This window comes from Osmia bicornis, chromosome 1 (genome assembly GCF_907164935.1).
Source record: "Osmia bicornis bicornis chromosome 1, iOsmBic2.1, whole genome shotgun sequence".
NCBI lineage: Eukaryota > Metazoa > Arthropoda > Insecta > Hymenoptera > Megachilidae > Osmia > Osmia bicornis.
This window is the reverse complement of record NC_060216.1, coordinates 8,708,520-8,730,806: the sequence shown is the minus strand read 5'-3', so window position 1 is coordinate 8,730,806 and position 22,287 is coordinate 8,708,520. Positions and strand designations below refer to the sequence as shown.

Here is a 22,287-nt window from a genome sequence, read left to right as displayed (position 1 = left end):
CTTAACCGACCCGCAGCTCGTGGCTGCCGTCCCGTTCGAATATATTATTTAATGAAGCCCTAATATAAATATCGAAGATTAATCGAGCCATAATGCTCTCGTTCCCGGATGATAAACTACCCTCGGTCCGATAACAGCCGAGTCACTGTCCATCAATATCACGTGCATATTCCCTCACCCTGCCGAAAGTCGAACTCACTTTACTCTGACAAGAATGAATTTGACGAGAAAAGTAAGTTATCTACTTTTCTCGTTTCTTGACGTCCTTCCCAGCCCTCGAATGGAAATTTCTGTGAAACGCGATTACGTCAACCGGCCCCTCATTAACCTGCTATCGTTCATTTTTTAATATCGCGTTACGGACCCCGATCAATTTGAAATTGATTACCGATCACTTTGCCTTCGTGCCTTCAGCTTTATTTGCAAATTTTCATCGTTAACTTCTTTATCGTCCAAGTCGTTATTGACTTATATTTTTCCATCTCAAAAAATTCCTTTTGTCTGATTTTATTCGATATTCCGAACGTTGTATGCTGGCGGTCGTTTCACGGAAGGAAAGAGTAGGTTAGATGCGAGTACACGATACAGAGTTAATGTACGATCGAGCCGTCACGCGCCAATAGCACAGCCAGGGAATGACAAAGAAGAAATATCGAAAGGAACGGAAGGAGGGAGGGTGGAAGAAAGAGGAAGAAAATAAAGTTGCATGGTTCATAAACAATTCCATATGGTCTTGGGCGTTCGTCGAGCAGCACTTACGACGGTGATCGCGCTTCTTCCTAGTTTCCTCGATATCGTCTCCACTTTACTCTCTCCATTTCCGGACCGAGCCTCGCAGCGTTTATGCCTCCGTATTTTTCCGTTGGTTATGCCTTTGGAATTGTTGTATACTTTCGTCTGCGCGATTACGCCACCCACCGCGGTTTTACGGCAAATCTGACGCAGAGAAAGAAGCTTCCATAACCGTTACCGGCACTTAAAGGGACTAGTTTCGCGGCGGATCGACGTCGATTACCTTTCACAAAAGTATAAACATTTCCAGATTTCCACTCTATTCCTTTTATTTGTTAATTGTTAATGAAAGTGACTTTAGCTTTATATTTAAATCTATCAGAAGGCGCGAAGGGAGAAAAATAAATTAAATATCGTTTCGACACCTCGCAGTCGAAGCGTGCGCCGTCGAGCTTCCAATACGCTCGAACGAACCAACGAAGGCGATTTTACAGCTCAGCTTTTCCCTCCTGGCGGATTGACCGTTTGACCATTAATTCCAATCACACAGACCGGTGACTTTTAATTACCAATAAAATCCCCGAACGATGCCTGATGAGGGAAAAATTACCGGAGCATGTTCACCCTCCGGTTAGATTGATTTCTTCTCTTTTTTTTTCCCCGCTCTTCTCTCGTTCTTCCCGGGCATTTCCACCCCCATCCCTGGCACGGTCAGAGACCAAACGATTCCGTCGTCGCCGTCGTCGTCGAGACGACACACGATCTGCGACGCGCACCGAACTGCCCGGAACCGCGGAGGATGCCAAACATTCGGTCCGGAAATGAGCAAAGCGAAAAAACATGTTTGTACCCGGGGCTAAAAGTGTCGAGGGTTTTGTGTCGGATGAGCAATTGAATAAAGTGGAGGCGTCAATATGTGACGGCAGTCGGATATGGTTGAGTCGAGCAGAAACCCTCGAGACAAAGCTATCGATTAGATGCTTTGTACACATATTTATTCTCTTCTCACGGAACCTTTTCGAGCGATTAATCTCGTAACATTTCTGGACGTTCATTCGCAGTTTCATTTTCTAAGTTACCTATAAACAAAATTGAATTAAGAAAAAAGAAAAGAAGTTTGGAACTTATTTTGTAAAAATGAATTGTACAAACATAATTACAGTTTATTTACACGGGATCAGTTTTTCTTACGATCGCAACGATCCCGGCTGACACGCGCTTTAACATTTCCGGTTTTGCTGCTGTTGCTGGATGTTAACGACTTTCGCATGTACATAATATGCAAGGAGACGGCAGCTGTACTTCCTAGACCACGGAAGTTCGCCGATATCCAAGGTTAATTATAATTACGTCCAGGTTAATCGTAATGCGGTGAAACTCGTTTTCATCGTCAGCCCGTAAATAGCTCAGCAGTAAGCAAGAGGGGAAGGAACACATGGATGTACCGGCACGAGTTACCGTCGTTTACCGTAGTTACTATTCCCCTAGGCGTCCACCTGGTTTCATCGGGAAAGCTGACAGACATGCTCATCGATACTTCATTTTTTCCCTTCTTCGATAGAGATATTAACGTTCGACGATAACGTCGTTCCTTCTTCTTTCTTCTTTATACTGATTTCTTTGCGAAAATAATGAATGAATATAATTTTTATCATTTCGATGGTCAGTGTGCCATTTCCTTTTTTTCTTTTTTTCTGAAGAGATGAATATTCGTGGGTGCTATTTTTCGTAACGGGAGACAATCCCTGAGAGAGTAGATGGTCGAAAATCGTTGGTACGAAATCGACCACCCTCGCATCGGCGACGCGTCGACAACGCGCGCCGTTCTCCGAGTTATTTCAATAAAGCAAATGGAATAGGCTTCGCTGAGGTGGTATATCTTCCCATAGAATGGCACGGTGCTGGCCGATCGACAGAGGGGTGAAGCAGAGAACAGCGAGCTATGATGGAGCCGTCAGTACATCGTGATCCACGCATCATCAACATTGACGACCTCCGTCCGCTTTTTGGCCCCAGCGAAACCTGCCCCTTCTCAGAGCCATTGCGCCAGTTTACGAGCCTGCGGGGATCTGTCTCTCTTTCCGTCCTTATCCTGGTTATTGCAGTTCTATGGAACTCGTGCGATCGTCTCTTCGTTGCCGACCTCTTCGGGAACCTCGAATATTCTCTGTACACCCTGACGTCACCAGCTAAATCACCCTTCACGCCTTGTTAGCCCGTGCCAACGTACCGTTTTACGGTTTCGCCTTGTACCGCCTGCCAATTGCCAATTGTTAATTAGCATTCTCGCGGAAGAAGGCCAACGTGCTGAGGGGTGCCTAGTCGAGGATGTATATACGCTGGGGAGGTTTACATGGCAGATTTGACGATCGCGCGACCGTACATCCGTCTTCGTTCGCCGTGGTACGTGCTGTACTGTAACAGATGACAATAAATATGAAACAAAAGGAATCATACAAGGACTGTATAGCGTAGAATTAATAACGGAACCAAACTTAAGTACGTTTGAAAAGTGAAAGCATGAAAAGAGCAAGCATGGAGTTACTTCTTGGCAAATTAATAATTCATCGACAATTAGAGCTCCGCAGGTGGTCGGCGTAAAATGCTAGGCAGCATATGTTTGCCCTGGTGAATCATAGTGGAATTAGCATAACTAACGCGCCACGATATCATTAGCATATTCGTGTCGATAGGCGTATATAGGGATCTCGCATGTCAGCCGCTCGTCGGGCACTTCTGCCGGCGCCTCGGAACGATCATACCGGGAAACACCTTTTCCTACATTTAATCAAGCCATTTTGCATCTAATTTCCTACTTAGCCAATACTCGAATTCGCTCATCAACTTTCACGTCGTTTATCGTTACCTCGCGTCTACATTGTATCTACCGATCTCTCCTTCATCGCGCGTTCAGATTATCAATCAACGTTTTCAAGCAAAAATTGCCGAACAAACAGAAACGACGAATATCGCAAACTTTTTCCCCGTTTTACCCGTAACGTGGTCAAATTTCGGAACAAACGATCGCGTTACAACGACACTGGTTAGCACAGCGTACGAGTCAACCAATTTACCGTCCGGTGGCAATATTTTAGTAAATCGGCGAAGCCAAATCGAAGCCGGACCAGAATTTAATTACCAAATTCTGAATATCGGCACGTCGACCGATGCGATGGTTCGTGTGCCGGTGAACGCGCACCAGTCCCCGCAGGGCATATCCGTTCGAGCGACCGAGTAATCGGGCTTTAATCGTCCCCCGCGTGCTCTCGATTTTGCTGAGCGCGGAACATAGAGCGAAATGGTGAGGAACGAAGCACGAGGAGAACGACTGCGAGTCGAGAGACGCGATCGGATACGTCGATCGCTCGAGCGAGCGTGCATTTCGGAGGTGCTGCTACCGGCTAGCGAACGCTTCAGAGGACAGAGTGCATGCGTAATTAATGAAACCAATAAAGCCGACCGGTGGTCGGTGAAATTCGTTAAATTTAATTGGACGCAACTAATCGCGCGACGCTGCACCGCGATCGTCGAAGGAAAGGGTGGCGTCGAGCGCGTGGAACGAGGGAGAAACGGGCATTTCGAAAAATCGGGTAACGCGCGATCGTACGTGTTCCTTTTAATTGAACAAAGAACCGATTTTCCCGTGAAACGTGCGGCAACCACCCTTGTTGAAACACACGCGGGATGAAGTGTGGAGGGAACGTTCCGATTAACGCGATCATCCACGCGATATTTACGTCGTTTTTCGTTTAATAAATATTTGACGCGTGTAAAACTTCGTTAATCGCGAATTTACGAGTGCAAACGTTGATCCCATTAAATTAAATTGGCATCGCGACGACGATACTAATCCGAGCGTGGAATGTCCGTACGCGTTAGGACGATTTACACGATCCCCGTGTAAATGCGAAGCTCGCGATCGACGCGTACGGATGATCGTAAATTTTTGAATTAATGCTGTATTAAGGACGAGCATCGCATCGATCGAGAACGGTTTGCGAGCGTGTACGCGGGTATCGACATTAATCTGCCTCGCGAATAACAACGTTTCACGGTTCACTCGTGCCTTGTAGAAACGAGCTTCATCGACGAACGCACACAGAGAGAAAGAGAGAGAGAGAGGAGAGAATCGTTTGGAATTCAGTCGACACTGAAATATCGCATTTCCAACTAAATCTGGCCGAATCTAATTTTACGGGACCCATGTGCATTAGCGGATTAATGCACTCTATTCCTGGTGGACCAAGCGATGAGGTGTATTTGCATGGCATTATACTTGCGCCTTCCCCTACCCTTATCCGCCTCTTCAATCCCATCTCTAATTATACGTGTAACACCGTCGCGTGTGTCCTCTTGCGCAGGTGATAATCATATTACCATCCTATCAACGTTATTGCCATTCCTGCTCGCATACCACGATCACACTATTTGAAGTGCTTAGACTAGTGGCGATCGATCAACCCCTAAGAGGTTCGAATTTACCCTCTCACGATCGGTCTGCTCTTTGAAGAGGATACGGGGATCAGAATGGTACGGTGCAGAGGATCAGACAATAGCCGACCACCTCTAGCCACCCGAATATCCTATTAAATTCAACGATATTTATTCCACTTTACTTTCTATCTCTATCTCTCTTTTTATCTCCCTTTTCGTTTGCTATGCGAACGCGAATTCCTTCTCGATGGCGCGGCGGGCAAACAAAACGTAAATAAATAACGACAGAAACAGTTCAACGAACTCCGGCGTTTCGCAAGTTCCGCGGAACTTTTGCGAAACTGGTACGCGAAGAAGCTATCGCGGCCGATCCGGAAAGGAAGGAACGAATGTTAGATACGCCGTATAACTTCCGAGTAATCTCGCGTTGTCGGGGCTGGATATAAATTCGCGAACGAAAAAAGGAAGAACGTGAATCTCTGTGTACCGGCTGGCTCGGCTGGAAACTCCGTCGTTTGATCGTCAGCAGTTAGAATGAGCCTGGAGGAGAGTAAATAATCCGGCTTCGTAATTCTTTCTCCGAACCGAACAATATGAACGCCGCGCATTTTGCTCCTGTAGTTAGGTGACCGGCTTATCGTACCGGTATACACGGTCTCGTACACGCGATATGCAAATTTCTTGATAAATGTATCGTGGTCTCCGCTTAAATCGCAGTGAGATCTTTCCGTAATTAAAGAATAAGCCGACGGTATTCGCGGTATCCGAATATCCTAATTTTATCGCGACGATCGTGAGATAAAATTACCGGCTCGACCCCTTGGTTTGTGCATCGGACCCACCTCTGTCATTAGTTCGCTACAGGTGATGAGAAATATTTTCCTGCCACTTTCACCCTCTCTCGTATCGTGCCCTTCGTGAGTTTAGATTGTTACTGTAATTGCCTCGACGCACCGTACCCACGAGTTTCTCTCTTTAATTAGGAACGTGCCACCTTAATGACTGAACGCTCCTATCGATCTGTTCGCGGTTTAGTAGTTGCATTTCGGATGGCGGGAAAATGTCAGCGATTCGATGTACATCTTCTGACGGCATATTTGCTCGCAACGGTGAATCTGCGACAAATTAATCGGGCAAGTAACCAATGCACGGCTAATGCCGGCTGAGCGCGCCAAATGCTGTTTCTAACGTAATCGAATTTCCAGCTTGTCTAGCATGCAACGAGACCATACAGCGCACCTATACGTGTCACCGTTCAACAGTCGTCTATGCTAATCAAATAATTCATTTACGCAATCTCGTATCGCGAACAATAACGACACCGGTCACCACAGCAGCCGGAATTATTCAAGAATGATTTAATCTTTCGGTGTCCATTGAATTTCTCTGTCTGCTGTTTCGAACACCTATCGAAATGAGGTATGAGAATTAACAACAGAGAACACATTGAACTTATGCGTAATGAAAGTTTTGGTTTCATCATTTTCGAGGAAAAAGAGTTTTACACAGTGGACCAATAGCTGCCGCACATACGTCTAAAGCGATTTTGTTCACTCGCTATCGGCAGGATTCAAACTTTTTTCATTTTTAGGGATCAAGCACGTTTTGTTTCAAACTTTAAGAATAAAATGCATCGGTTTGAAAGGATAATGCTGTTTAATTGGCGAACGGGGAACAATGCTCCGCCGTGTGCTCATTAAGTGCTGGCATTTAATCGCCGTTATTGCTGCAACAGACGAGATAATATACATCATTTATATAATGCATTTTAGCGTCGTATTATCGATTAAAATTGTTATCACATCATATCGTTATTAATAATAGGAATCAAAAATCAGAGAGACTGATAGACGTTTATTGTTTTAAGCTATAAATAACTGATCTTGATCCGCCGTATTAGACGGATGACGATAATCCTTATCACTGATTCACGATGGTGTAAAGCATTGTTCAAGTCTTATTTTTATATGCTGTTTAATTTTGTATCAATGCGCGCTTTAAAAAACGGCACTGCCGTCACCATCTGGCGGTGAGCGGGGAAAATGACGCTAAAGAAAATTGCCTTTTTTCGCAAAATTAGAGACTTTCTCGTTGCCCCAGGGCAAGCAGAACATTTTATAGAACACAACGAATCAATCTATGGACTAGAGATGCCTTCAGACACCTCAAGGTGAGGGTAGATCTACGTGCAGGGATCACAGTCGGTATGATAATCGTGCCTGTTTTACCAGTTCCTCTTTTACCACAGCTTGCACTGAAAATTGAAAATACATATTTTTAACTTCCTTTGGCTGTTAATTTACAACCTCCCAGTTAGTCTCTTTGGGACCTTAGAGGCAGTCCAAACCCCCGCAGGGTCACAAAACGAATACAGGCATGTCCGATTCGGCCCACCCCTACACGGTCACGTAAGTACCTTGAAGTGGGCCCAGACTTTCTACCCTTCAGCGCGCTTGAAAAGCAGTTAGAATTCAGACGTCTTAGAAGACAGTCCTTCAAAATAAAGTGTGTGCTTATAGAACATATTCGATATAACGTGTATAATTTATTTAGTGTAGTTTATATACAGGGTGAAGCTCTCGCTAATAAAGAAAACGAAATTTGGCCGCGGAGTGCGGAGAGCTTTCTTTGCAGTGCGTGATAATAACTGTCTAACACGCATGGGTTTCAATACGCTATTGTTTATTTCCGCGACAATTTGGCAGTCGCGGTACGTGCACATACATACGCATATACAACACATGTGTAAATCGAAAAACAAGCGATTCGCAGGTATTTATTTGTAAAATAGAGAACTCACATTCGCTTATAAGAAAAATAGTTCTCAACTGCGATGGTGGTGTAATGGTTAGCATAGTTGCCTTCCAAGCAGTTGATCCGGGTTCGATTCCCGGCCATCGCAGTGGATTATTTTTGTATAGAGAAATTATACTTTTACTTTAGATAACATATGTACAATCAGCGTTTTAATTTAGGAAATTTAAACCTCAACTGCGGTGGTGGTGTAATGGTCAGCATAGTTGCCTTCCAAGCAGTTGATCCGGGTTCGATTCCCGGCCACCGCAGGGGTTATTTTTTACTTCTTCCCCTATGTGGAGTAACTTGTAGTTTCACAAAAGATTAAAGTAATATCTTTCATTTTTCTTTTTAAATACTAAAAGCATTGTAATGAAAAGAGTACGATCCTCCAAGATGTTGTGGCGGACTGTCGTGTCGTTTTGGGAAAAGGTTTTCCGGGGCTTCGTGTTTTCAAGGACTGTATATCATGTGCGACCGAACTCGAGGGCTCAGAACCTCGGTTCGGTCGGAGGAGTAGCTACCTGCTAGGGGTAATGAGGCAGGCTAGTCCTTGAGGGCTGAGGGTTATTTTCCCCCGTTCCGATTTTCCTTGAGACGACCATTCGACTCCGATGGAAAAACGGTAAAAGGTACCGGACAGTCGCCACTGGCACTGCGACGCATTACACCACCAGCGCTTTAGTAATGAATGTTATTTGTTAGCAAGTGTCTTAATCCTTATGATAAACATTATCAACTATTGTATGTTTATTAATGCAAAAAGTAAATTTCCGATACCGGGAATCGAACCCGAGCCTCCTGGGTGAGAGCCAGGTATCCTAGCCACTAGACCATATCGGAGCCGACGAGGGATTTATTTGCTATTTTTTATATAATAATGTTTCTTGTTGTTAATATGTTCATATGTATTAAAAATTAAAATAGATCCTTTTATATATATTAGTTTTGATTCATCATGCACAAAAACTGACGAATGTGGTTTTTTGCTTTCTATTCCATACATTGTTTCGTTCTAAGTATATTTTTAACAAGTGTTTAACAACGCCACTTATCATTTTCTGAACAGTTTTCCATTTCTTTGGAGCTAAAAATTGAATTGTTTGAAAGATAAAAGTGCCGCAAAAGTATCATATGATGGTGATAACCAATCAAAAACACGTTTTATAGGTGGATCTGGCAACAATGTCAACGGTGCTGTTTAAGGGGCATGCGGCCGTGAGGCACTGGCACTGATGTCAGTTGGTTCTCGGTGATATGGTGTTTGTGTTAGGGTGATACGGAACGATTATTTTTTCAAACAAAGGCCGTGTAACACGCAAAAATATTACGTGTTTTAAGCGAATTGTTTTAATACGGTAAGAGACTTTCACCGTACCTTATTATTAACACCTTTATAGGGCCACGAGATATGAGTTTAGAGTTAGTTTCAGAGTCATTGACCCCAGTACTCATCTACTTTTTAAACTCCAACTGAGGGATAATAGGAACTTCATATTAAATAAGTGATATGACATTACGACGCATATAGAAAAATTGAAGCTGTTATAATCCGATTTTGTAAATAAAATAAACGAAAATGTGCCTTTTTATTAACGTTACTATATGTTGTTTTTTATTAAAACTGTTTTAAGATAATATTATTATTAACAATATGGTTTTACGTTTAATTTAGCTTGATATTTAATACATTTCATAATTTGTTATTTTTCATATATTTTATTTGAACCATGAAAACCATAGAAATAATTCAAATTTAATAGAATGTTTGTCAAGGTTGACATTAAAACCTTGAAGTGCTATATTCAGAAATTAGAAACTGTTTCCCATATATGTTCTCATTATCTGAAACCTGCATATCGTAATATTAAGCATTTGTATTCCATTTCTTTTGTAGCTGGCTTTATTAATAACTATAAAACAGATAATATGACAAAGTATGTATAAACTTTACAAGAATGGATAAATTACATCAAAGTATTCTTAAACGCTTGAGGAACAGCATAGTAGCTGATATAGATGTATATAATGGTATTATACAGCCACTAAAATCAGAGTATATATTAAAGGCTCAAGATATAGCAGACATTGATGTTGCTATTTCCAAACAACAGAAAGCTGAAATTTTATTGGATATACTTCCAAAGTATGAATTCTATTCATATCATTGTAACTGCTTCTTTTAAATATGTACAAAATTCTTATTATTTTACATTTTTTAGTCGAGGCCCTTATGCCTTTGATATTTTTCGTCAAGCTTTGCAACATCACTATGACTGGTTAAGCGATGATATGGATAAACTAGAGGAAAGTGGGAAAGCATTTAATGATATAAGACATGTGGGTACACCTACCCTTCCACCGATTTCACCATTAAGTGTTATTAGAGAACAAAAGGTATAAAATGTACAGATCATTAAAATACTTGAGGCTTATAAAATATTGCAATTCTATTAGCACACCACTATGAATAAAAAAGAAAGTTGCATAGCTTAAACATATTTGTATTTAAATAATGTACATTTTGTTTTAAATTTATGAAGAAGTGTATAAATATATTTAAAATTTTTTATTACTGAATATACTGTACTATTTATTTTTATTGTTAAATGTAATATTTGTTATTTTATGTGCATGCTTATGGAAATCAATCATGTAAGTTTGACAAGAGTTGTTAAATATATTGTACATCCTAATGTTGGTAATTCTAAATAATTCTTACATGAATGAGATTAATGTACAATTATTACAGATGATGCAGTTGAAGTATCATTTGGAACAACTAGAACCAAATGGATATGTTGTACTTCATGGAATGAAAGGTTTTGGTAAATCGTGCCTAACAGCTAGTACACTAAAAGATACTAAATTTGTAAGAAATTTATTTTATGTAAGTCTTTACTTAAAACTTGTGTTTGAAAACCATTGAACTATCATATGAACAACTTATGTATTCCTTTCAGAATGAAGTATATTGGATAAAATTTGGGTATGAACGTCCAGTTGATGAGGAAATATTAATTCAATTAAATAGACTTTATCATCTAGTTAAAAATATAGAAATACTGCCAGGATCATTGAAACCAGAACCTTTAAGAGATTCACTTATTCATTTTTTGAAACATCATTTCAGTAGAGAAAAGCATTCCCTTGCTTTATTAATTTTGGATGATGTTTGTGACAAAAAAATAATTGATGCATTTGATTTTGAATGTAAAACTTTGGTAATTACAGCTAATCTTGATGTTGTATGGGAAAAAAGACCTTCTGTAATTCAGGTGAAGTAAAATTCTTTTACTTACATTTTTCTTTTTTTACTCCATCAAATTCATATATTTGATAAAGGTGAAAATAATACCTAATTGCAGATGAATGATGGGTTTACTGAAGCAGAAACCTTAGGTCTTTTTGCTAAAGTGTTGGAGACAGAAGTAGATAAGCTTCCTTTGGAAGCAAAACGAATTCACGAAGAATGTAAAGGAATGCCTTTATTAATAGCAATGTTTTCTGCTCAATTTGAAGAATTTAAACATGACATGAAGCTAAGATCAGATAGATGGAAATATTATTTAAATTCCTTGAGGAATAAAGATGAAAAGAATCGGTAATATTATAAGCATATTGATCTTTTATATAGACGTGCAAAAATCTGAAAATATCGGATCAGATCGAAAATTTTCCTTTCGAGATTGAATCGGATGGTCAGAAATATCCCGTGACACATAAATATCGGGATTCCCGAAATTTTAAGATCTCGACCAGAGTATCACATACCCACAATTTTCGGGTTCCCGCACGTTTTTAATACTTTGCTACTTTTATCTTATTGTAAAATATAATACATATTTTATGTTTTTTAGCGTAATTAAAAGGTTCTTGGAAAAGCAAGAAGCAATTTTTAATATGTGTATAGAACAGTTACCTGTTGAAATGAGGAAACATTATGAAGAATTAGTAATTTTTAGAGAAGATGTAAATATAACCCCCCAGGTAAGATAGGGTGACCGTTAAACTATATAATATCATATAACATTTGTACATATTATACATATTTTGTTATATAGACTTTGGAAGTTCTTTGGGGAGGACCTCCATTTCAAGTTGAAGAAATGATGCTTGACTTATGTCATAAGTCACTAGCAGCTAAACAATGGAATGATGAATTACGTAGCTATATCTATGGTGTTCATGACTTATTACTTTGTCATCTTCGGAAAAAAATTTCACAAGATGAATTTGTACAAATGCACAAATCATTAATCGATAAGTATCGCAGATATTGTAACGATGATTTTTCGAAGCTTCCTGCGGACAATTATAGTTATTCATACATTGGATATCATTTAGAACAAGCTCAATTGTATGATGAATTTCCAAAGATATATTTTAATTTTGATTTTATTCAAGCAACAATAATTCACAGTGGTTTGAGCAACTTGTTGATTGATTTAGATAACTACAGAAGATACATTACTAAGAACTATGATACAGAGTATGAAACACGATTTATCGATTTAGAAAAGTTCTTAGAGGAACAAGCGAGCATTATCGCAGAACATAGACATAAAAAATGCTTGGATATAGTACAAATTGCTATGAATCATCCTTATGAAGGATATATAAGAGATACTGCTATTAAACTTGCACGAGAGAGATTGAAATATTTATATGTATTTCACGACAAAAAGTTGGGGCAAATGGATGTACCATTGAGTGAAGAAATGTCCACGGAAATACATACTTCTTGTTTTGCATGTGACCCAGATTTAATTCTAATTGGAAGTAGAAACGGTGATATATTTTTGTGGAATAGCATTTACAAAAGACAAGAAGTGTTCAGTGGGCATGATAGAACATGTAGCATAAAAAAGATTGTTGTATCTACTACGGGAGACTGTTTTTTATCATTGGACGATCTTGGAATAGTAAAACTATTTAGGCTTTCTGAAGATAAAAGTAACGAACAGAATCATATTGGTCCATTGAGTCCTAGACAAAAACAAACCTTTTGGAGTGGAATTTTTTCGAGTAAAGTTCCTCACGACGATAGTTCGGTAATGTTTCATGTTGCTGGGGAAATGATATTGGATATGACATTTACACATGATAGCAATTACATTGCAGCTTGCACAAACAAGGGAACAATTAGGGTATGCACGACTAATTCTTGCAAATATACTTTCGATTAAAAAACAAAAAAACAATAATATATGTACATTTTTTATTTTAGGTTTGGGATCATTATGGAAATATGTTATCAGATTATAATCCACACAGGTACATTTTCTTAATTCTATTATTTAAGCACTACGACTTTTATTTTTATGATCTTCATTTTTCTTTTTTTTTACTTTTTATAGTAACAATTATTTTAAAAGTATAGCATTTACAACTGGAAGTAACTTGCTTCATATAATGGATGAAGTACATGGTGCTCTGATATCATACGATAAATATGGTGAAGAATATAAATACTTATCACAGTATAATCTAGATTTACAAAAGAAGAAAGTCATTTTTTTCCGTAATGTACCAAAACAAAATGATTCCTTATTTATTGTTACCGAAGATAAAGCTATACATGTAAAATGGTGCAGATCAAGCAATAGTCATATGCATAGTTACAATAAACAAATACGAGCAAATGTTGAAAGTGGAAAAACTGTTTACGTTTGTGCTGCAATAACCAATGATGGCCAGTATTTAGTTTTAGCCGATTCTGATGGTTTTGTAAATATATGGAATACTAATGCTGCATACCAATTAATTGCTACTTACAAAAGCCGTGTATCTTCTTTGGATACGTATTGGTTAAAAGAAGAAGGGTACCACATTATTTGTGGTAGCGAAAATCGGTTACTTCGTAAGTGGAAATTGCCAGTAGAAGGAATTTGTGAAGCGAGAAGAAAACCTCTATTTGATGCAGCATTTCAGAAGCATCATGGTAAAGCAGATACTCTTGTTATAGAAACGCCTTTAAACACTATTGCCATATTAGTTGATGATAAAATAATAGCAGAAACAAAACCAATCGACGGGAAACTAAATAATTTATTTATTTCACCTAATGGAGAAAAAGTAGTTTGCCTTACTGACAAAGGCATTGTTAATTTATTCGATATAAAAACTGCAGAAGGCAGGCCTGTATTAAATTTTTCATCAAATATAGAATTAATCAAAGTTTTAGACCTAGAAACTGGTAGCATACTCATTTGTAGAGGATCCGATGATAATTTACGGGTAAATTCAGAAAAGATCTCATTAAATTAGTGACTTAAGGAATTTGATAATATTTTAATAACATATATTTCATTATTCGTAGATATGGGAGAGCACAAAACTGTCATATTTAATTGATAATGCAGGATATGTTATTTCAATTCATAATGTAGATGGAAAATATGTGTTAACGGTGACACGAAATGGTATAATAACACTTTGGAACGTCAATGGTACAAGTTGGTTACGAGTGGACAGAGTAACCATTGGTAATTCAGATATAGTCGCTACATTTAGTTGTTTGAGCCAACAGAAAAATTTTCTAGCAGTGTTAAATGAAAATGGAGAAGTAGTCTTATATAAGCTACAAGAAGATACAATAACATTACCGACGTGTATAAAAGTAACGGAATATTTTAGAAAAAATTATGCTCAGAAACTAACATGTTGTGAAATATCCCAACACGAAAAGTATTTAGCTATTGGTTTCGAAAACGGAGATATTTCTGTAAGTTTTCGTTGTGAATTAATCAATTTTCTAAATACATTATTAATATCAGTATCTTCTATTAATTTTCAGGTTATTGATACAACGCTGCAAGATGAAATACGAAAATTACGCTTTCATACAAATTCTGTTTCTCAGCTATGCTGGGCCCCTTCTGAAATTGGTGTTCCAATTTTGCTCTCTGTAAACTCGGATGAATTAGTTTGGTGGAATATTGCTCTGTCTATGTATATAAAGAAACCAGAAAGAAGACTTCGAATAAATCGTAGCGTTAGTACTCCGGCTACGAATAATAATGCAACATTTAGTTTACATATGTCTGCTAGTCAAAGTGCAGATTCAAATATGTATAGTATGCAGTGCCAGCAACAGGATAAGGATATCATGAATGGTGTACACAAGTTAAGTCAGTTTTGGAAATCCAAAGAAGGTAAAGATAATACACAACCAGCTTTATTAGCCGTTGTTGAATTACCTTCAAATTTTCTTGCAAAAGTATGCATATCTACAGATTTTACAAAGTTTGTTACAGTTGACATATATGGGTCTGTTAGTACATTTACATTATGCGGATGTGATTAATAACTACTTTAATTTCGAGGTTGTATTTTATAGTAGAATATTGCAAAGGTGCAATAGATACAAATATTATCGGAAATAAGTAATGTGTTATAAATATTTCACTTGTGATTATTAAAACGTGAAAGTTACTTTTAAACTCGATATATGGTAGATATGGTTACTTTAGCAAAGTGAAAGATTTTATAAATAATGAAAGAGAAGTATGTATGTATGATGCCGTAAACTGACGGTTATGGGTTCGAATACGTTGAAGTATGAATAACATTTTATACAATTTTTATATTGACTGATGCTCAAGACTATAAACGAGAAATAGGTACATTTCTTAACAATAAGCCTAACACTACTGCCACTTGCATTTATCTAAAATTATTGGATCTCTTATTCATAAAACTATAGTTTTATGTATACATAAACCTATTTTGACTGTTCTTTTGTATTATCATTTTTCACATACAGTAAGAGTTTTAAAATTTTGAGTGCATTTACATTTTTTGAAATATATACATTTATACTGTGAAACAAGTCAAACAACTAAACGTATTTCATACATTTTTCTTTACAACTTTGTACAAATATATTTTTTTTTTTTTTTTTTTTTATTCACATTAGATAATTACAGTTTAATTTAATATTTGATGATATATACATTTATAAGTATATGTTTGATCCGTAAGCATTACTGCAATATAGAATATATTTTAGTGCTATATGTATAGATAACTTTTCTAAATACCAGTAATTGTTTTATCACGTAAATTACCACAAAAATTATTCACTTCGTGATTTTGAAAGTTAAAAATTTTATTCGAAATATTATACGGCCGGTGGGATGGTTAAGGTATTCAAATTAGATAACTATTCAAATTCTATAATTAAGAAATTTATTATTTCCTATTTTGATACTATACTATTTTATATTTCATAAAAAAATGAGATAATCAATTTGTAAATATAATAAAAAATATAAAAAATAATTTGATTTTTGTTTCTATACTAATATATTTGTAGAATGGATTTGATACAATACGTAGTATTTATAATGAATTTAAATACCTTAATCGTGTTTAATTTGATATTTGGATAAAGTAGCAAATTTTAATATTAAAATTTGCATGGCAATGTTAAAAAATACTATATTGGTTGTTAAAAATTAGAGAATTGTGAGCAACTTCCATATCTTTAACTTTCGTCCGTTTTTTCGAACTATAAAGTTAATAATATTTTCTATTGTTACTTTATACCATGTGCCTTAAATGGGTGATATACAAGTATAAACGGGAAAAAAATAATTCGTTTATAAATTGTGTTGCAAGTTTAATATATTTGTATATTTTAATGGTACGTTTAACTCTGTTTAACACGTCAAACGCCCGGCCTGTTTTCCTTGCCGTTCCGTTTAGGCCAGTGAAAGTTTTTATTAAAGACTTTATTATTTAAAACATGTCTGTATTGTTATATCTATTAGAAGAATAAAAGGCAGGGAGGATACTTTGGTCCTTGAGGATCGGCGGGGACCGAGCGTTTATCGTGTTAAGATAAGGTAATTTACGTTGCGCGTTTATTTTATATATATCAAGTATTACAACCGAAAAAATTTCAGTATGTTGTAACAAAAAGTTAACGACTGTACTTTGATCGATCAAATCATAACTACTTAATAGACTTAATCAGCGTACTTTTTGCGTGTTTTATCGCGCTGTCTGGATTTCTTCGGTGTTTTCTTTTACTATGATTTCATTTATAATATACTGCTAAATGTTTCAACGAGATAAAGGCTTTAAGCTACAACGGAACAATAATGTGTTAATATGTTACAAATATTTTCGACGTGTCTTTGTACAACTATTTCGTAAAAAAGAAAAAAGAAAAAGTTAAAAAAAAAATGATTTTCAAAATAGTATTGCATGTACATATTGGCATATATTCTATGCATCTAATCAGAAATACATGGTCGTGTATAAACGTTCAGGTGTTTATCGATTTTGTGATAGAAGAATACATACGGTTGATGTATTTGTTAACTGTGGTGCAATTTGTGAGAGATGCGAACAATACCGCTGACCATGAGTGGACCGGAGCGCAATATTTGTTCGGTTAACACTAGGTTTATGGAACGCGTCAATTTTGACGCTTTTCCGTAGAGATAGGTATATAAGAGATGTCCGTAAACCCAGTGTTAAAGCAACGTTTGCATTCTCTCTTTTGTCGAGCTCAATTTTCGATAGCATTTACTGTATTATTAGCGACATCGTGTATATTATTTCGTGTTGAAAAAAGAAAGTGTATTCATTTTAATGTAAATAAAATTGTGTAAATACACATTCACGCTTCATTCCCACGAGATCAATGGACTGCACCGGAATTGCGTGCGCTAAGATCGTGTGTTCCGTAATGTTCTGTACAGTAGTTACACGTGGTTAATACATTAATAGAATAGAATGAGCGTGCGACGTACGAGTTGGCACTGAACAAACTATCCAATTTTGTTCTCTAGGCCAATGTCGATCGCTATAGTGCCGCGTGTGTATCGCTAATACATCACTGGTAAACTTGAGCGATCGATTTCGTTATCGTAAGCTGGAAATTTCCTTTTGTCGAAAATGTGTACGTACTTATATTGGCACAATAGTTGGCGCCAAAAATACACTCTGTAATCGAGGCATGCGTACAAAGATTACGTTGAAAATTTAACGATAATATTTAATTAAAAAATACCGTCGTAGATTATACATGTGTAATTGAATGAAATTGAAAGTATTAGATACCACGATTCGTTGATTGCGATCTTATCTCTAAGTATACAAATCTTTTGTATCACTTCCGTGAAAATATTTCGCAAACACAGTCGCGTCATAAACTTAATTTACTGATAAAGTAACACCGTACTACTAGTTTGTATAAACGTATCTCATAGCATTACTTTCTTTTCTATAATTATGTAATTGAACGAATTTAAACGCGAATTATGTTTCTTTATTGAATTACGATTGATAATTGTCAGAGATTCATTCATACATCATAAGTAATTGAATTTTAATTATCGCTATTATCTGTCATTATCAATCGATAGAGAAAAATGTTCCGAAATAATGTAGAGTAACTTTGTGTGCGTGTTGGTACACATACAAAGCAACAGATATCGTATACACGAGCGGTTTCGACCCAGGAAATGTCTGGGGGGGAAAAGAGAGAACTGAGCACCCGTGAGGCGAACACGACTACCAATCGTTGCACTTCGCGTTATTCAGTCTCAGTGCGCGGATCGTCGTACCGCTTGTCATTTACACGTTCACTCGTTCTGTTAACAGATCTTTGAACACTTGACATAAAATATTTTCCCTCTCGCATCCTCAACGTGTGAACGTGTGAAAAACAATGTCGGTCGTTTATAGAAACACGATGAACGCCATTGGCAAGATCGTGCCTAAGAAGGTTCAACCACTGTGGAATCACCCTGCTGGTTAGTAAGTCATTCAAGATTTTTCAAATACATAGTGACACGTGCCAGGGACATATGCGTTTATACTACTGGAAAACATGCGTTCGGACGGGCAAAAAAGCATCCTCGTAACGTCTTACGTCCTACAGGCATCTACTTTTTTCTCATCTGCTGTAGTGTAATGCTACGAATGCGGATGGACTTGACCGCCGTTAACGCGTGTACACATGTAGATCAATGTCATCCTCGCGACGAGTTGTCCTACATTTTAAAATGTGTATTTTTACGTGGTTTTTGAATCGCGCAAACCTTGTAATGTCAATGGATTCAAGGTATTCATGATAACGAATTGATATTCCCTAACTAAATAGAAGTCTATCATTGATTAAGCAACGTTTTCTAAAATTCAAATCCTTTTTGAACACGCTCGAATAAGAGTCGTAAAATTCGAATAAATTTAAAAATAATTGATCATCGTAATAATTTGAATAATTGGTATCTCGTACAATAATGAAATTATTAAAAAACGTACGTAATGGTAGTATCGACCTATTTTTTCCCTTTCAGGTCCGCAGACTATATTCTTTTGGGCACCGATTTGTAAATGGGTCAGTAATACATTTGCAGTTTTAACGTCACGTTGTCATTTCATATTCGTTTCATAACAACACCGTGCAATATCATTATTACGGATACGAACGATTACGTATTAAAATTCTAATCTGTCGCGTGTGTGTAATACTTAGCCAGCATATAAACGAGTAAATTTTATAACTGGCTAGTCGAAACGCGAACTTTGCATAGCTGGCTGCAGCAAACACGTTACAGAAATATTTTCTCGACCGCTAGGAAGTTGCATCCGCATGGACTTGATCCAAATGCGTTATTAAAGCTCGTCACAGTGACTCTTACGAAAGATACGACAAATGCTATTACTGTGATCACCTTTGATAATTCCGTAATGGTTTTATATTTCGTAACGATGCAGAAAGTCAATAGTGTCGCATCCGTACTTCCGGTCTGACGAGGTCTGAGCAAATAAGAATTTCTGGGCGTAATTTGAAAAGAAAAGAGAATATCTGAAAATAACTGAAAATCGTTTGCAAGCATGCCTGTAACAAATCACAGTCGATTTAGCAGAAAATAGGTCAGCCTTTCAAAGCAAATCGTCAGAATGCGGCCCACATTGTTGACCCTTCCATTATCCGTCTCTCTTACGTCAAAGCACTCGTTACGTTCGTGCTCTCTTTTGTTCATACTTTTCAAACGCGCCGTTTAGTATCCTTACATAAAGTTTGCAAATTACAGGGCCTTGTAATAGCTGGCCTCAGTGATCTTAAGAGACCAGCAAATCAATTGTCCGTTAAACAGTCAGGTTCCCTGTTCGTCACCGGCTTGATCTGGACCAGATACTCGTTAGCGATCACTCCGAAAAATTGGAGCCTCTTCAGCGTGAACTTCTTCGTCGCGTTGACGTCCTTGTATCAAATTGGACGCGCGATAATGTAAGTTTTTCTACGGTATTACGTAAAAACTTTCGAACTTTGTCCGTGATATATGTATTCGAATTTATTCGTCGAATGATGTAAATGATTGTTGCAAAAGCGATAAGCGGTAACGTTGTATCAAAGGGAAATAATCATGGAGTAACCCGACACGGAAAGTTTAATCAAATTCTTTTTCGTCTGTCCGAACGGGTTCGATGTATTATTTATCACGAACACATTCGAATATATACTTCTTCTTAAGCAAGTCATATTTTTGCGTTGAAATAATGAAATTGTTTTTTAAATTGCCTTGTAATAACATATGTACATGTACGAGGAAAAGTATTATGTTTAGAGGGATTTGCATTAAATTTGCATTAAATTTGTTCTGGTTTTAGGTACCAACGTGAACAGGAGGCTTTAAAAGCAGCATCGTCGGAAGAGAAATAGTGATAGTATTTCAAATATACACATTCCTAGGGGTGGAGATATATAAATGTATATGGATAGGAATATTAGGAACATTTGATTGACTTGCGAAACATCGTTAACTATTATTATGTAACTACGAAGAAAGACAGCCAAAAAAAATGACGCAAGTTCATAATCATCACTAAACGTGAACTTCGAATGATTATGAAAGTTTCGTAGTGCGATTGTAAATACTTCAGTTCAAGTAAATGTACATTATTTATAGTAGGAATTCATCAGACCACAAGTAATCGTGTAAAGCATCATAAGTTAAGTAATTATAGGATATAAACAATAAGCAATCGTATAAATCATGGATAAAAATCGGCATAAAAAAGTTCTCAGTTACTAATGCTTAGGAAACGTTAAATGCCAAAAATAATACATCAATATTTAACGAAAAACAGAAAGAGAAATACTGAAGTTGTATTAATATTAAGGAAATTTAGAAACACCAAAGAACACCAATATCATGAAAACTCTGAATCTCTAAAATAAACATAAATTATTCGTGCTAAGCTGTGATATCGAACGAAAGGTGCTGTTCGTATCTTTATTCCGCTAGCAATGGATCAATTCTAAATCCTAGACTAAGTACAAATGTACCAGCAAAATATTTATATAGCATGATTCCTAAAGTCAGTACAACATTCATTGGCACGTATGATCAGCTAGGACACCAACTGATAACACAGCATTCTGTAGGAATAATATATCATATTTAAATAGGTACACTTATCTACGTACAAATCTACCTCTAATTAATAACGTACAATGTTTGTTTCAACAATTTGCAACACTGATGCTGAAGAATTCGAAGAAGTAGGATATGTATGTACAAATTATATACCGAGTTCGATGATGTTCTAACTGCCTTGTATAGATTTAATAAAGTAATATATTTTTCTAATATGTAGTTAAAATAATATTTCCTATTGTTTTATTATCGTAAAATAAATAATTGCTGTGTTTAATGTAGCAAATAATTATGCGACAAGTACTTTAAATCCGGTTTAAAATATAGCGCTAAATTATACTAAATTGCAATTTAATTACAAAATTAAATTGCCGCTAAAATGTTCCAAATTCGACTATAGCGCTATCTATAAAAAGACGGCAGAAACTACTCGACAACTTACCGATCGATTCTCCGAAAAGAAGGAACACTAGCGCTACTTGTCGGGAAATGATTGAAGAAAAGTTGGCGTGAAATATGTATTTGTACATACATATACATATGCGTAGTTTTGGATTGGAAAATATGTATATAAATTATTTTGTCATCAATTTGCAGTAATTATACTTGGAATTTTATGTAGTTTCTAAAATTTCAGTTTTATTATGCTATTAGAATTCAAAAGGCGTTGGATTTATTTAAACGTTTCAATGATTATTATTATAGTACAGTATTTTGATTTGTGTAATAGTTATTACAGAATAAAACATTTTACGATTATAAAATTATACGGCAATATTTATAATGTGCTTATACTTAATTAAGGTATTAATTAGCACTAAAATATTAGATAATATAGAACACATACATTTATGTTTAAGTACAAAATAACAATTTGAATACTGATAAGAGATGAAATACTATAAAATTTGTATAAAAA

At 36.7% G+C, this 22,287-nt stretch overlaps 2 protein-coding genes, 1 long non-coding RNA gene and 3 other non-coding genes across 7 annotated transcripts; 4 read left to right on the top strand and 2 right to left on the bottom strand.

Annotated features, from left to right (window-relative positions):
* Window positions 1-1,710: 1,710 nt before the first annotated feature.
* Window positions 1,711-19,332, bottom strand: LOC114882936. Its single transcript, XR_003790507.2, has 3 exons — window positions 19,246-19,332; window positions 1,893-3,147; window positions 1,711-1,811 (listed from the first exon to the last, which is right to left on the bottom strand). It is a non-coding gene; the product is annotated as an uncharacterized LOC114882936 (long non-coding RNA).
* On the top strand, window positions 7,496-17,606 carry LOC114882933 (apoptotic protease-activating factor 1). Of its 2 annotated transcripts, none has more exons than XM_029200140.2 (13): window positions 7,496-7,574; window positions 9,133-9,320; window positions 9,860-10,108; window positions 10,185-10,359; window positions 10,715-10,852; window positions 10,926-11,240; window positions 11,331-11,566; window positions 11,823-11,952; window positions 12,027-13,112; window positions 13,193-13,239; window positions 13,323-14,202; window positions 14,285-14,689; window positions 14,762-17,606. In XM_029200140.2, exons 3-13 carry the CDS (start codon window positions 9,921-9,923, stop codon window positions 15,269-15,271), a joined length of 4,110 nt encoding a protein of 1,369 aa, XP_029055973.1. In that variant the 5' UTR covers window positions 7,496-7,574; window positions 9,133-9,320; window positions 9,860-9,920; the 3' UTR covers window positions 15,272-17,606. The 2 variants fall into 2 exon arrangements, with proteins under 2 accessions (XP_029055973.1, XP_029055974.1); XM_029200141.2 differs by lacking the exon at window positions 7,496-7,574 and adding an exon at window positions 7,897-7,938.
* On the top strand, window positions 7,997-8,068 carry Trnag-ucc. Its single transcript has one exon. It is a non-coding gene; the product is annotated as a tRNA-Gly (tRNA).
* On the top strand, window positions 8,160-8,231 carry Trnag-ucc. The gene has a single exon. It is a non-coding gene; the product is annotated as a tRNA-Gly (tRNA).
* Window positions 8,734-8,805, bottom strand: Trnae-cuc. The gene has a single exon. It is a non-coding gene; the product is annotated as a tRNA-Glu (tRNA).
* On the top strand, window positions 18,474-21,581 carry LOC114882935 (mitochondrial pyruvate carrier 2-like). The gene is made up of 4 exons (XM_029200147.2): window positions 18,474-18,734; window positions 19,281-19,321; window positions 20,022-20,218; window positions 20,599-21,581. The coding sequence occupies exons 1-4, from the start codon at window positions 18,650-18,652 to the stop codon at window positions 20,648-20,650; spliced, it is 375 nt and encodes a 124-aa protein (XP_029055980.1). The 5' UTR covers window positions 18,474-18,649; the 3' UTR covers window positions 20,651-21,581.
* The last annotated feature ends 706 nt before the right edge of the window (window positions 21,582-22,287 follow it).